The 15,000-nt window shown below is 45.2% G+C and overlaps 1 protein-coding gene across 1 annotated transcript in view; it reads right to left on the reverse strand.

Moving 5' to 3' along the window:
* ZMYM3 (zinc finger MYM-type containing 3) overlaps positions 1–1,404 on the reverse strand; it is a gene marked incomplete at both ends in the record, with an annotated part of 15,206 nt that extends 13,802 nt beyond the window's left edge. Inside the window, 4 exons of the mRNA XM_080718991.1 lie at positions 46–183; positions 549–629; positions 1,133–1,197; positions 1,316–1,404. Coding sequence (XP_080575117.1) covers positions 46–183; positions 549–629; positions 1,133–1,197; positions 1,316–1,404 — 373 coding nt within the window. The remainder of the gene's footprint in view (positions 1–45; positions 184–548; positions 630–1,132; positions 1,198–1,315) is intronic.
* Positions 1,405–15,000: the final 13,596 nt, after the last annotated feature.

The raw sequence follows: 15,000 nt of genomic DNA on the forward strand, positions 1-15,000 counted from the left end.
CCCTAGCAGCCGGGCAGGGGTCGCGGCCCCTTTAAATGGCAGCACCGCTCGCAGCGCCCAGCGCTCTGCACCAGGCGGGCGGGCGGCGCCAGCGAGCCACCTCATTGGCTGGCTCGGGGAGGGGGCTCGCGAGACAGCGCCGGCCCCCGGCGCGAGACTCCCAGCCCGGCGGCCGCCTGCAAACTGCGGAGTGGAGCGCAGGCGGCGGGGACGGAGCCGGAGCCCCCGCCCGGGGCCCCGTTAGTTGCGGAGGAAAAGCTAGCGTCTGGAGCTCTGAAGCCCGCCCCCGGGCAAGGCGGCGCCCCCTTCCCACCGAAGGGCCTAGAACGCGGAGCACGCGAAGAAACGCCGCCCCGCGCACCTGCTTCCCTTACCTGGCTCAAGAGCCGGGCCCCGTCACACCCGCGCCTGCCCGGCCTCCCGGAGCCCACTCTACCCGTGATCCCCTCCTCTCATTCAAATGCTTCCCGGCCCCCTCCCCCCGTGTCTCTCGGCGCTTCCCACTCGTGTCCCCCCCCCCCGGCGTCCGCCCCCTCAGCAGTCCCTACCTACGCCATGCAGCAGGCGCCTGCCAGGACTACCCTCCCCCATCCCCACCTCGCCGGGCGCCCCCCCCCACTGCTGGGGCCCTGAGTGACAGCGGAGGGTGGGGGGCAGGGACCCGGCCCTCACGTGCCCCTCCTCCCCTTGTCTGCAGCCTCGGGGCCCCTAAGCAGTCTGAGTCCAGTCTACTTCTGGGGTGTCTCAAGCTGGCTCTCCAGCCCCCCCAAGGCGGCTTCAATGGCCCTGGCTTAGTGACAACGCCTACGCAGTAACCGTTACTGCCCGGTGACCCCCAAACCGGGTTCCGAAAAGCCACCCCCCACTCCCTCGACGGTCCGAGGGTAAGTTGTGGGATATCCTCCCCGAGTCTTCCTGCAGGAGCTGCCTGCATTATCTCTGGAGTTTTCCTCACCAGGGCCGACAGCTCTGCTGGCTCTCGCTCGCACTCTCCCTTCCTTCCTTCTTCCCCCTCTCTCTCCCTCTCTCTTTCTGCCCTGGTCTATCTGTCTCTCTCTTCTCGCTCTCGCTCTCTCTCTGTCTCTTTTTGTCTCGGTCTCTGTCTCTGCCTCTCCGCGGCACGAGCACGCACGCGCGAACACACTCCCGCTCCCCGCCTGCACGGTCCTTAGCGTGTGGGTGTGGCTGAGGTGAGGGCTGAAGAGGGGTAGGGGTGGGGTCACCAGCGTTAGGCCAACGGGCTTTGAAAAATATGTGCCAGGATCCATTTTCAGGCATCACTCCAGTGAACACACTTTACAATCCCGCTCCCCACCTTCCCACGCCAGCCCCGAAGGGCTGCACAGCAGTGAGCAGCTGAGATAGCAGAGGCTCTGGCGGGAAGGGAGTCTCTTTTGAACCCATAGGTTTGGCATAAGCTGCCCACTCTAGCCTGCCTTTTTGCCTCTGGCCCTTCCTCCTGCCCACACTAAGCCTTTTCTGGCCTTGGAAATTTTAACACCCCCCCCCCTTTTCTTATTTGCTTTGCCAGAAACCTTATCCTTCCTAGCTCTCCCGTGGCCTTGAGATTATCTTAGCTCCTATACCAGACAGATACATGCAAGTTTTTTCCTTCAAATTTCCTAAACCCAGATTTTTCTGTATCTCAACCAGTATCCTCTGTACCCACCTCCCACCTTCTGCTTATTTCTGTCCTTGAACTTCTCCCTCTGCCTGCCCCATCTCATTTGGCCCTTCTCAATACATTGTATGTGGGGTTATAGTCTCACATCATAATGTAGTTTATAGGGATAGTGGCATTATTAATTGTAGAGACAGTGTGGTTAAGAGTGAGTGGTTTCTGCGGGGCGTGGTGGCGCACGTTTGTAATTCCAGCACTTGGGAGGCTGAGACAGGAGGATCGCACGGGTTCGAAGCCAGCCTCAGCTACTTAGTGAGGCTCTCAGCAACTTAGTGAGACCCTGTTTCCAAATAAAGTATAAAATAGGTCTGGGAGTATAGCCCGGAGGGAGAAAAGCCCCTGGGCTCCACCCCCAGTACCACAAAAAATAAAAATAAAAAAGAGTTGAGTGGCTTATGCTGGGTGTGGTGGCACGCACTTGTAGTCCCAGCATTTGGGAGGCTGAGACAAGAGGATCGCAGTTCCGGGACAGCCTCAGCTACTACTTAGTACTTACTGGAGCCCTTTGCATCTCAGTGAGACCCTATTTCAAAAATAAAAGAATAAAAAATAGGACTGGGGGTGTAGCTCAGAGGTAGAATGCTGGGATTATAAATGCCACCACAGCAAGCTTGGGGTTAGGCAAGATTTCTAAACTCAATTCTACCTACGTACTTTTTAGCTAGGTGTCTTTATTTTTTCCTTTTTGTTTTGTGTGTGGTACTAAAGAATCCCTCAGAGGGCATTCTACCTCCGAGCAACATGCCAAGCCCCCCTTTTTGTTTTGAAACTGGGCTTTACTAGGTTACTGAGGGTGTCACTAAATTGCTAAGGCTGGTCTTGAACCCGCAAATGACCTGTCTCAGCCTACCAACTACTGAGATTAAGGGCCTGCGCCACCATGCCTAGCTTAGCTAGCTGACTTTGGACAAATCACTTCTCTAGTCACTGAACCTTAGTTTTCTCATCTCGTGTGTGTGTGTGTGTGTGTGTGTGTGTGTGTGTGTGTGTGTGCGCGCGCGCGCACGTGCGTGCGTATGTGTGTGCATGTGCACACATGTGTGTTGGGGGAAAACTACTGGAAACAGAACCTCTCCCATATGCTAGGCAAGCACTCTATCACTGCCTATCACTGCACTATCTCCCAGCTCAGTTTTCTCATATTTAAAGCAGAGATGGCCAGGCATGGTGGCACATGCTTGTATTTCTTGTACTTGGGAGGCTGAGACAGGAGGATCTCAGGTTCGTGCCAGCCTCAGCTACTTAGTGAGGGCCTCCACAATTTAGTGAAACCCTGTTTCAAAATAATTAAATAACAATTAAAAAATAGGGTTGGGAGTGGAGCTCAGAGGTAGAATGTCCCTGCATTCAATCCCCAGTACCACAATAAAATAAATAAAACAGATAAGACCAGATGTGGTGGCACATGCTTTTAACCCCAGTACTTGGGAGGCTGAAATAGGAGGATCACAGGTTCCAGAATACCCTGGACAAGGTAGTAAGACTCTCAGCAACCCAGTGAGACCCTGTTTCAAGCTAAAAAAATAAAATAGGGCCGGGGGGGGGGTGCCGGGCATGGTGGCACACACTTGTACTCCCAGCATTTGGGAGGCTGAGACAAGAGAATCATGGTTCGCAGACAGACTCAGCTACTTAGTGAGACCCTTTGCAACTCAGTGAGACCCTGTTGCAAAATAAAGAATAAAAACTAGGGTTGGGGGTGTAGCTCAGAGGTAGAATGCCCCTGGGTTCCATCCCCAGTACCGCAAAAATAAATAAATAAATAAGTAAATAAATAAATAAATAAATAGAGCTGGGAGTGTGGCTTAGAGGTAGAAGTCCCCTGGATTCAATCCTCAGTACCACTAAATAAGTAAGTAAACAAGCAAACAGAGATAAGGCCAGGTGCAATAGTATGTGCAAGAAGATGGAAGGAAATTAAAATAGAGAATGGGGTATAGCTCAGAAGTAGAATTCCCTGAGTTCAATCCTGAGTATCCATATCACACATATAATAAAAAATAAAAAACCTAAGCCAGGCATGGTGACGCACGGTTGTAATCCCCGTGATTGGGAGGCTGAGACAGGAGGATCACATGGGTTCGAAGCTAGCCTCAGCTACTTAGGCTTTCAGCAACTTAGTGAGACCCTGTTTCCAAATAAAATATAAAAAAGGTCTGGGAGTATAGCCCGGAGGTAGAAAGCCTCTGGGTTCCACTCCCAGTACTACCAAAAACAACAAAAAAAAACCTAATGGCAAACCAGGTGTGGTGGCACATGTGTGTAATCCCAGTACTTGGGAGGCTGAGACTGGAGAATCAAAGATTTGAAGTCAGCCTCAGCAATTTAGTGAGGCTTTCAGAAACTAAGCGAGAACTTGTTTCTAAATAAAATCCAAGTAAGTCTAGGGGTGTAGCCCAGAGGTAGAAGGCCCCACACACACACACACACACACACACACACACACACACACACACATCTAATGGCAAGGAACACAGGATTTTAGGGTAGTTGTACCACTCTGCATGATAATAATAATAATAATTAATAATAATAATAATAATAATAATGGATACATGTCAGTATACATTATACACACATATATACTGAAGAGCACCAAGAACCTACCCAAATGTAAAGCATGGGCTTTGGTTGATAATATCTCAGCATATGTTAAAAGACCATAAGAAATATACCATTCGAGCCCAAGATGTGGATAGTTGGGAAGGCTGTGCCTTTGGGTAAGAGACTACATAGAAATCCAATTACTTTCTGCCCAATTTTGCTGTGAGCCTCAAAGTATTCTAAAAACTAAAAAGCGTATCAGTCTAGGAGCACAGTTCAGTTATAGAAAACCTAGTTAGCAAACACAGGGCCCTAGATTCAATCTTGAGCACCAAAAATGGAAACTATATTAAAATAAAAATGAGCAGCCCGGTGTGATCACGTATGCCTGTAATTCCAGTACTTGGGAAGCTGAGATAGGAGTATCGCCAAGTTTGAGGACAGCCTCAGCAAGTAGTGAGATTCTCATCACCCTAGCAAGACTATGTTTGTAATTAAGAAATAAAATCGGGCTGGAGATGTACCTCAAGGTAGAATGCCTCTGGGCTCAATCCCTAGGACCACAATAAATAAATGAATAGAAAAAGAAAGAAAGAAAGAAAGAAAGAAAGAAAGAAAGAAAGAAAGAAAGAAAGAAAGAAAGAAAGAAAGAGAAAGAAGCCAGGCGTGGTGGCGCATGCTTGTAATCCCAGCATTTGAGAGGCAGAGACCAGAGGATTGAGGTTCGTGGACAGCCTTAGCTACTTAGCAATGCCCTTCGCAACTCAGTAAGATCCTGTTTCACAAATAAAAGGACTAAAAAAATGGAGCTGGTGGTGTAGCTCGGAGGTAAAATGCCCCTGATTTTCATCCCCTGTACGGCAAAAAAAGACATTTTCTAATATAATGGCAGATTTTTTTAAGATAAGTTAAAATATCATCTTAGTTTTATAAAGGAATTCTGTATACATGTAGTCATAAGAAATGACTGGAAGGAAATACTCCAAAATATTAAAAATAGGCCGGGCGTGGTGGCGCACGTTTGTAATCCCCGCGCTTGGGAGGCGGAGACAGGAGGATCGCGCAGGTTCGAAGCCAGCCGCGCTGGCGTAAGAGACCCTGTTTCAAAAATATAAAAAAAATAGGTTTGGGAGTGTAGCCCGGAGGTAGAAGGGCTTCCAGGAACCCCAGTACCACACACACAAAAAAAATTAAAAATAATTATTCCTAAGCCAGGCATGGTGGCAGACACTTGTAACCCCAGGAGGATTACAGTTCAAGGCCAGACTCAGAGACTGAGACCTTCAGTAACTTACTGAGACCTTCTTTCAAAATAAAAACTGACACTGGGTGTGGTGACACACAATTGTTATCCCAGTACTTAGGAGGCTGAGACAGGAGGATTTCAGGTTTGAAGCCATCCTTGGCAATTTAGCAAGGCTGTCAGCAACCTAGTGAGACTCTTTTCAAATAAGAAATAAAATTGGGCTGGGGGTATAATTTGGAGGTAGAATGCCTCTGGGTTCAACCCTAATATAAATAAACAAACAAACAAATAAATAAATAAATAAATAAATAAATAAATAAAATGCTGGGCATGGTGATGCTTGCTTGTGATCCCAGCATTTGGAAGGCTGAGACTGAAGGACTGGTTTGTGGACAGCCTCAGCTACTTAGCGAGGCCCTTTGCAACTCAGTGAGACCCTGTTTCAAAAATAAAAAGATGCCGGGCATAGTGGTGCACGCTTGTAATCCCAGCATTTGGGAGGCTGAGACCAGAGGATAGTGGTTTGAGGATAGCCTCGGCTACTTAGTGAGGCCCTTTGCAACTCAGTGAGACCGGGTTTCAAATTAAGAATAAAATAAAATAGAATTGGGGATGTAGCTTGGAGGTAGAATGCCCCTGGGTTCCATCCCCAATACCATAAATAAATAAATAAATAAATAAATAAATAAATACTAAAAATGTAGGGCTGGGGTCTATAAAGCTCAGAGGTACAATGCCCCTGGGTTCCATCCCCAGTACTACAAAAAAAATGAAATAAATAAATAAGTGATCACTTGTAATCCCAGTATTTGGGAGGCTGAGACAGGAGCATTGCAGGTTAGCAGCCAGACTTGTCATTTTAACTAGGGCCTCAGAAACATAGTTAGCAATGACCCTGTTTCAAAATATAAAATAGGGCTGTTGGTATAGCTCAGAGGTAGAACACCCCTGGGTTTGATCCCTAGTACTACAAAAAATAAATAAATGAACAAATAAATAAAAATAAAGCTAGGCATGGTGGTACACACCTATAATTCTAATACTTTGGAGACTGAGACAGGATGAGCATGGGTCAAGGCCAAGCATCAGAAATAACCCTGTTTCAAAATGAAATAAAATAGGACTGGGGGTGTAGCTTATAGGTAGAACAACACTAAGTTCAATCCCTAGTACCTCTGAAAAAAAGAAAGTTTATTGTATGCCTGTAACATTATTTCTCATAATAAATTCTACAAAGTAGAATCCCAACGATTGGGATTCCAAGCATATGCCACTATGCTGGCTATCAACTTTGAGTATATTTTCTTTTCTTTCTTTTTTTTTTTTTTTTTTGGTACTACGGATGGAACCCAGGGACAGTCTAACTCTAAGCAACGTTCCCAGCTCTATTTTTTTATTCTTTATTTTGAAACAGGGGTCTCACTGAGTTGCAAAGGGCCTCACTAAGTAGCTGAGGCTGTCTGCAATCCACGATCCTCCTGTCTCAGCGTCCCAAGTACTGGGATTACAGGGAGTATATCCTAGCTTTGAACTTGTGATGCAAAGGTCTCAGCCTCCCAAATTACTGGGAATATAATTGTGATAGCTGCAGCAATTTCCCCTCCTCCTCCTCCCACTCCTTCATCCCCCTCCTTCCTCCTCCTCCTCCTCTTCTTTCTTCTTCTCCTCCTTCTCCTTCTCCTTTTCCTTCTCATTCTCCTTCTTCTTCTTCTGCTGCTGCTGCTAAGGATTGAATCCAGGGGCATTTTACCTCTGAGCTACACCCTCAGCCTTTTTATTTATTTATTTATTTATTTATTTATTTATTTATTTATTTATTTTTGGTGGTACTGGGGTTGGAACCCAGGGGCTTTTCTCCCTCTGAGCTATACTCCCAGACCTATTTTTTATATTTTATTTGGAAACAAGGTCTCACTAAGTTGCCGAGAGCCTCACTCAGTAGCTGAGGCTGGCTTCGAACCTGTACGATCCTCCTGTCTTAGCCTCCCAAGTGTGGGGATTACAAGCGTGCACCACCATGCCCAGCCTTATTGTGTGTGTGTGTGTGTGTGTGTGTGTGTGTGTGTGTGTGTGGTACTGGGGTGGAACCCAGAGGCTTTCTACCTCCAGGCTATACTCCCAGATCTATTTTATATTTTATTTGGAAACGGTCTCACTAAGTTGCCGAGAGCCTCACTAAGTAGCTGAGGCTGGCTTCGAACCTGTGTGATCCTCCTGTCTCAGCCTCCCAATCACAGGGATTACAAGCGTGTGCCACCACGCCCAGCTTCAGGCCTTATTTTTTTATTTTGAAACAGGGTCTCACTGAGTTGCAAAGGCCCTCACTAAGTAGCTGAGGCTGTCCATGAACCTCGATCCTGTTTCAGCTTCCCAAATGCTGGGATTACAAGCATCCACTACCACACCTGGCTCCTTCCCTTTCTTCTCTTTCCTCCTGCATGCTAGGCAAATGTACCACTGAGATATATACCCAGCTCTGTGTATGTTTTGTTTTGTTTTTGGTACCGTGGATCAAATCTAGGAGCATTCTACCTCTGAGCTACGACACTAGCCCTTTTTATTTTTTATTTTAAAACGGTCTCACTAGGTTGCTGAGGATAGTCTTGAACCTGCAATCCTCCTGTCTCAGTCTCCCAAGTACTGGAATTTCAGGTGTGTGCTACCATGTCTAGCTCCTAGCCCTTAATGGATTTTATTTTGGGGTAGTCTGATTACAGTCCTGCCCCACTGCACCTGGCAATAGTGTGTGTGTGTGTGTGTGTGTGTGTGTGTGTGTGTGTGTGTGTACACGCGTGTGCACACGTGCGCGGGCATGCGCTACTGGGGATTGAGCCCTGGGGGCATTCTACCTCCAGGCTATACCCTTAGCCTGATTTTATTTTCTACTTTGAAACAGGTTCTTGCTAGGTTGATGAAAGTCTCACTACTTGTTGAGGCTGTCCTCAAACCTGAGATCCTCCTGTCTCAGCCTGCAATCCACCTGTCTAAGCCTCGCAAGTATTAGGGTTATAGGTGTGCCACCATACCCAGCCAATTAATATTGAACCCAGGGGCAGTCTACCGAGAAGCTATATCCCCAGACCTATTTTATTTTTATTTTGAAACAGAGTCTCCCTAGGTTGATGAGAATCTCAGTTTCTGAGGCTGTCCTCAAATATGTGATCCTCCTGTCTCAGGCTCAAAAGTTACCAAGTATTGGGATTAAAAGTGTGCGCCACCATGCCTGGCATGGTGTGTGTGTGTGTTTTACTGGGAATTGAACCCAGAGGCAATCTACCTCTGAGTTACACCCCCAACCCTATTTTATTTTTATTTGAAAACAGGGGCTCTCTAAGTTCATGAGAGTCTTACTCTTTGTTGAGGCTACCCTCAAACCTGTGATTCTCCTGTCTTTCAGCCTCCCAAGTACTGGGGTCATGGACGTGCTCCTCCATGTCCGGCTATTTTTGTTTGTTTGTTTGTTTGGTACTGAGGATGGAATCCAGGGGCATTCTACCTCCCAGCTACAGCCCCAGTTCGATTTTTATACTTTATTTTGAAATAGGGTCTTACTGAGTTGCAAAGGGCCTCACTAAGTAGCTGAGGCTGGCCGCGAACCGCGATCCTCCTATCTCAGCTTTCCAAGTACTGGGATTATAAGCGTGTGCCACCACACCTGGCTCATATTTATTTATTTATTTAGTTAGTTAGTTAGTTAGTTATTTAGTTATATTATTTTTGTGGTACTGAGGATTGAACCCAGGAGTATTTTACCTCTGAGCTATATCCTCAGCCCTTTAGCTTATTCTTTATTTATAAAAAATTATTTTTTGTGGGTCTGGGGATGGAACCCAGGGGCATTCAACCTCCGAGATACACCCCTATCCTATTTTTTATTCTTTATTTTTGAAACTGGGTCTTACTGAGTTGCAGAGGGTCTCACTAAGTAGCTGAGGCTGTCCGCAAACCGCAATCCTCTGGTCTCAGCCTCCCAAATGCTAGGATGACAAGTGTGCGCTACCACTCCCGGCTTATTTTTTATTCTTTATTCTCACTAAGTTGGGGTGGGCTTCACTAAGTAGCTGAGGCTAGCCACGAACCTGTGATCCTTCTGTCACAGCCTCCCAAGTACTGGGATTACAAATGTGTGCCACCACACCCAGCTTTTATATATATATATATATATATATATATATATATATACACACATATATATACACATACACACACATATATATATATATATATACACACACACATATATAGATATAGGAAGCGATAGACATAGAAAGACCTTCACCTTTTCAGTCAGAAAGACAAGGATACTGTGGACCCATTTGCGTATATCTGTAATCCTAGTAAATCAGGAGGCTGAGGCAGGAGAATGGCAAGTTCAAGGTCAGCCTGAGTAACATAGACACTGTCTCAAAATAAAAAGTAAAAAAGATTAGTGGTGTAGCCTAGTGGTATAGTTCCCATGGGCTCTAACCCATGGGCACCAAAAAACAAAACAAAACAAACAAGAATCTACATATCCAAATCCTGATTTTGCTAGTACTTGTAGGGTAACTCCAAACCGCAGGGACCACAGATACAAAATGAAAATAATAATATCACTGGGTATGCTATTAAGATTAAATGAGATAACTGGGGGTGTAGCTCAGTAATAGGGGGCTTGCCTAGAATTTGGGAGGCCCTGAGTTGTTTTGTTTTGTTTTTTTGGTGGTACTGGGGTTTCTGGAAGCCCTTCTACTTCCGGGCTACACTCCCAGACCTATTTTTTTTAAATATTTTAATTTGGAAACAGGGTCTCCTAAGCCAGCGCATCTGACTTGAACCTGTGCGATCCTCCTATCTCTGCCTCCCAAGCATGGGGATTACAAGCGTGCGCCACCACGCCCGGTGGGAGGCCTTGAGTTTTATCACTAGAACCATACACAAAAAATTAAATGAGACGTATATCTGTCTGACATATAACATGTGCTCAATAGATCTTTGTTAGTATTCATCATCGCCAGAAAAATGCATCTGGTTTCATGCATGGTCTGGGATTTCCCAACCTGTACCCTTCATTTCAGTACATACTTTTTTTTTTTTTTTTTTTTTTTTTGCGGTACTGGGGATGTAACCCAGGGGTATTTGACCTCAAACTACAGCCCCAGCTATATTTTTTTTATTCTTTATTTTGAAACAGGGTCTCACTGAGTTGCAAAGGACCTCACTAAATATCTGAGGCTGGCCACAAACCATGATCCTCCTGTCTCAGCCTCCCAAATGCTGGCATTACAAGTGTATGCCACCATGCATGGCTTAAATACTTTTTTTTGTTGTTTCTTTTTTTTTTTTTTTGGTGGTACTGGGGTTCCTGGAAACCCTTCTACCTCTGACCTACACTCCCAGACCTATTTATATATATTTTTCTTTTTTATTGCCTTTCCCCCTCCCTCCTCCTCCCCCCTCAATAGATGATGATCAGGTTAATCATGTCGTATTTATGCTATTACACATATTCGTATGTAGCTCCTCCACTGAACAACCTCAGCTTTCTTCCTCTCCTATCCTTCCGTTCAAGCTTTGCTGAGATTTCCCCTCCATCATCTGGAGTCCCTCTGGTATTACCACTACTCCCTAGCTTGGGCATGTTAGAGAAAACATATGTCCCTTCTCTTTCTGTGCTTGACTAACCTCACTTAACATAATGTCCTCTAGTTCCTTCCATCTTCTTGCAAATGCTATTATTTTTCTTTATAGCTGAATAGAATTCCATTGTGTGTATTTCCCATAATTTTGCAATCCACTCATCTGTTGATGTATTTTTTTTTTTTTTTGGTGGTACTGGGGTTCCTGGAAGCCCTTCTACCTCCGGGCTACACTCCCAGACCTATTTTATATTTTTGAAACAGGGTCTCTTACGCCAGCACGGCTGGCTTCGAACCTGCGCGATCCTCCTGTCTCCGCCTCCCAAGCGCGGGGATTACAAGCGTGTGCCACCACGCCCGGCGAATACTTTTTTTTTTCTTTTTTTTTTTTTTTTACTAAGCCAGGAGTGCACATAGTTGATAAGTCTGAGAATGCATCAGCCATAGATGAAAGGTTCTAACATAGAATAGGCTGATACAGGGGAGAAGAATGTGGCTTGTAATTCAACACTCATTTTCAGCCTAGTTAGTACTACTTGTTATAAACCATTTATAAATATAGTGTTCCTGCCGGGTGTGGTGGCGCATGCTTGTAATCCCCGCGCTTGGGAGGCTGAGACAAGAGGATCGTGCAGGTTCGAAGCCAGCCGCGCTGGCTTCAGAGACCCTCTTTCCAAATAAAAGTTTAAAATACGTCTGGGAGTGTAACCCGAAGGTAGAAGGGTTTCCAGGAACCCCAGTACCACCAAAAAAAATTAATTAATTAATTAATTAAAAATATATATATATGGTGCTCCTAAAGTGCTGTAAGAGGCATAAGACATGTAAAAACACAAACCCAGCAGTCTAGGGAGACCCTGTTTAAAAAAAAAAAAAACAGAGCTAGTCAGGCGTGGTGGCGCAGGCTTGTAATCCCTGCGCTTGGGAGGCGGAGGCAGGAGGATCACACAGGTTCGAAGCCAGCCTCCCTGGCTTAAGAGACCCTGTTTCCAAATAAAAAAGAAGTATAAAATAGGTCTGGGAGTGTTGCCCGGAGGTAGAAGGGCTTCCAGGAAACCCAGTACCACAAAAAAAAAAAAAAAAAAAAAAAACAGGACTGGGGGTGTAGCTTGGAGGTAGAATGCCTCTGGGCTCAATCCCCAGTATCACATACATAAAAATGTGTGTGTGTGTGTGTGTGTGTGTGTGTGTGTGTGTGTGTGTGTGTGTTTTACTGGGGATTGAAGCCAGGGACATTTTACCTATGAGTTACACCCCAGCCCTATCTATCTATCTACCTATCTAATTTATCTATCCTTTTTTGCGGTACTGGGGATGGAACCCCAGAGGCATTCTACCTCTGAGCTACACCCCCAGCCCTATTTTTATTCTTTATTTTGAAACAGGGTCTCACTGAGTTACAAAGGGCCTCACTAAGTAGCTGAGGCTGGCCACGAACTGCGATCCTCCTGTTTTAGCCTCCCAAATGCTGGGATTACAAGTGTGTGCCACCACGCCCAGTTTATTATTCTTTACTTCTGAAGCAGTGTCTCACTGAGTTGCAGAGGGCCTCACTAAGTAGCTGAGGCTTTCTGTGAACAGTGATCCTCCGGTCTCAACCTCTTAGTAATGGGATTACAAGAGTGCGTCACCATGCCTGGCTTTATCTATCTATCTATTTATTTGTAGTGGGGATTGAACCCAGAGGTGTTCTGCCTCCGGGCTACACCCCCAATTTTTAAAATCTTGGAACAGGGTCTCATTAAGTTTTTGAGGGCCTCACTAATTTGCTGAGGCTGGCCATGAACTGGTGTTCCTCCTGTCTGAGATTCCAAAGTACTGGGATTACAAGTGTGTTCCCACCATTCCTGACTATACTGCTTCTTTCTGTCTGTGTGGTAATGAATATGGAAACTGGGGGCATTCTATCTCTAAGCTATACTCCCAACCCTCCTATTTTATTTAATTAATACATTTATTTATTTATATTTGTGGTATGGAGACGGAACCCAGGGAGCTTCTAACTCTGGCCTACACACCAAGTTCTATTTTATTTTTTATTTGGAATCAGAGTCTCCCTAAATTGAGGACAGCCTCACTAAATTGCTGAGGCTGGCATTACACCTTTAATCCTCCTGTCTCAGCCTCCCAAGTACAGGGATCATAGGCATGTGCCACCACACCCTGCTTATTCTTTTAATTTTGGGAACAGGGTCTTCTCACTGAGTTGCAGAGGTCCTCACTGAGTTGCTGAGGCTGTCTGAGAACCTGTGATTCTCCTGTCACAGTCTCTCAAGTATTGGGATTATAAGCATGTGCCACCACACGAGGCCTGCTATTTTTGATGTGTATTATGCCAGTCGGGTTTTTTAGTGTATATATATATTTTTTCACAAAATTAGAATAATGTTGTACAATATGTTCTAGAACATAACTGTAATGACAATATTATCTCATTATATATATATATATATATATATATATATCATGTTTTATTTAATTATTACTGGATGTCAAACCTTTATTTTATTATTTATTTTTTTGTGGTATTGGGAATTGAACCAAGAGGCATTCTACCTCCAAAGCGACATCCCCAGACTGATTTTACTTATCTGGAAAGGATCTCACTAGGTTGCTGAGAACCTCAGTAAATTGCTGAGGCTGTCTTTGAACCTGCAATCCTGCAGTCTCAGCCTCCCAAGTACTAAGATTACAAGCATGTGCCACCATGCCTAGCTTTTATTTATTTTTGTGTTACTAGGGATAGAACGCAGGGGCATTCTACCTTACGTTATACTCCCAACCCTATTTTATTTTATTTTATTTATTTTTTTTTTGTGGGTCTGGAGATGGAACCCAGAGGCATTCAACCTCCGAGCTACACCCCATGCCCTATTTTTTATTCTTTATTTTTGAAACCGGGTCTCACTGAGTTGCAGAGGGCCTCACTAAGTAGCTGAGGCTGTCTGCAAACTGCGATTTTCCTGTCTCAGCCTCCCGAATTCTGGGATTACAAGTGTGTGCCACCACGCCCAGCTTTTATTTTTTATTTTGAAAATGGATCTTGCTAAGTTGCTGAGAGCCATACTAAACTACTGAGGCTGACTTCAAAACTGCAATCCTCCTGTCTCAGCTTCCCAAGTACTGGGATTATAGGCATGTGTCATCATGCCTGGCTTTTTTGTTTCTTCTTTTGAAACAGGGTCTCACTACACTAAACCTTTTTTTTATGACTGGAAAGGCCATACAGAATTTGAGCAAACAAATATTCTGAATTAAATATTTTTTTTTCAGTTCTGCGAATTGAAACCAGTGGCATTCTACCTCCAAGCTACACACCCAGCCCTACTTTTTTTTTTTTTTAAGTACTGGGGATGGAACCCAGGGGCATTCTACCTCTGACATGCACCTCTAGCCTTATTTTCTTATTTTATTCTTTTATTTTGAAACATGGTCTTACTAAGTTGCAGATGGCCTCACTGAGTTGCTAAGGCTGCCTGTAAACCTCCTGTCTCAGCCTCCCAAGTACTGGGATTACAAGCAAGCACCACCATGCCTAGCTCCCCGCCCTATTTTTTATTATTTATTTGGAAACTGGGTCTCACTAAGTAGCTGAGGCTGGCCACACACCTGCGATCCTCCTGTCTCAGCCTCCCAATTACTAAGATTACAAGCATGTGCCACCACACATAGCTGAATTTAAAGATACTTATGTACATCAACTAGGATTCTTTTTTTTTTTTTTTTGGTGGTACTGGGGGCGAAACCCAGAGGCTTTCTACCTCCGGGCTATACTCCCAGACCTTTTTTCTATTTTATTTGGAAACAGGGTCTCACTAAGTTGCTGAGAGCCTCACTAAGTAGCTGAGGCTGGCTTCGAACCCGTGCGATCCTCCTGTCTCAGCCTCCCAAGCGTGGGGATTACAAGCGTG

The sequence above is a fragment of the Muscardinus avellanarius genome, assembly GCF_963383645.1.
Source record: "Muscardinus avellanarius genome assembly, chromosome: X".
NCBI lineage: Eukaryota > Metazoa > Chordata > Mammalia > Rodentia > Gliridae > Muscardinus > Muscardinus avellanarius.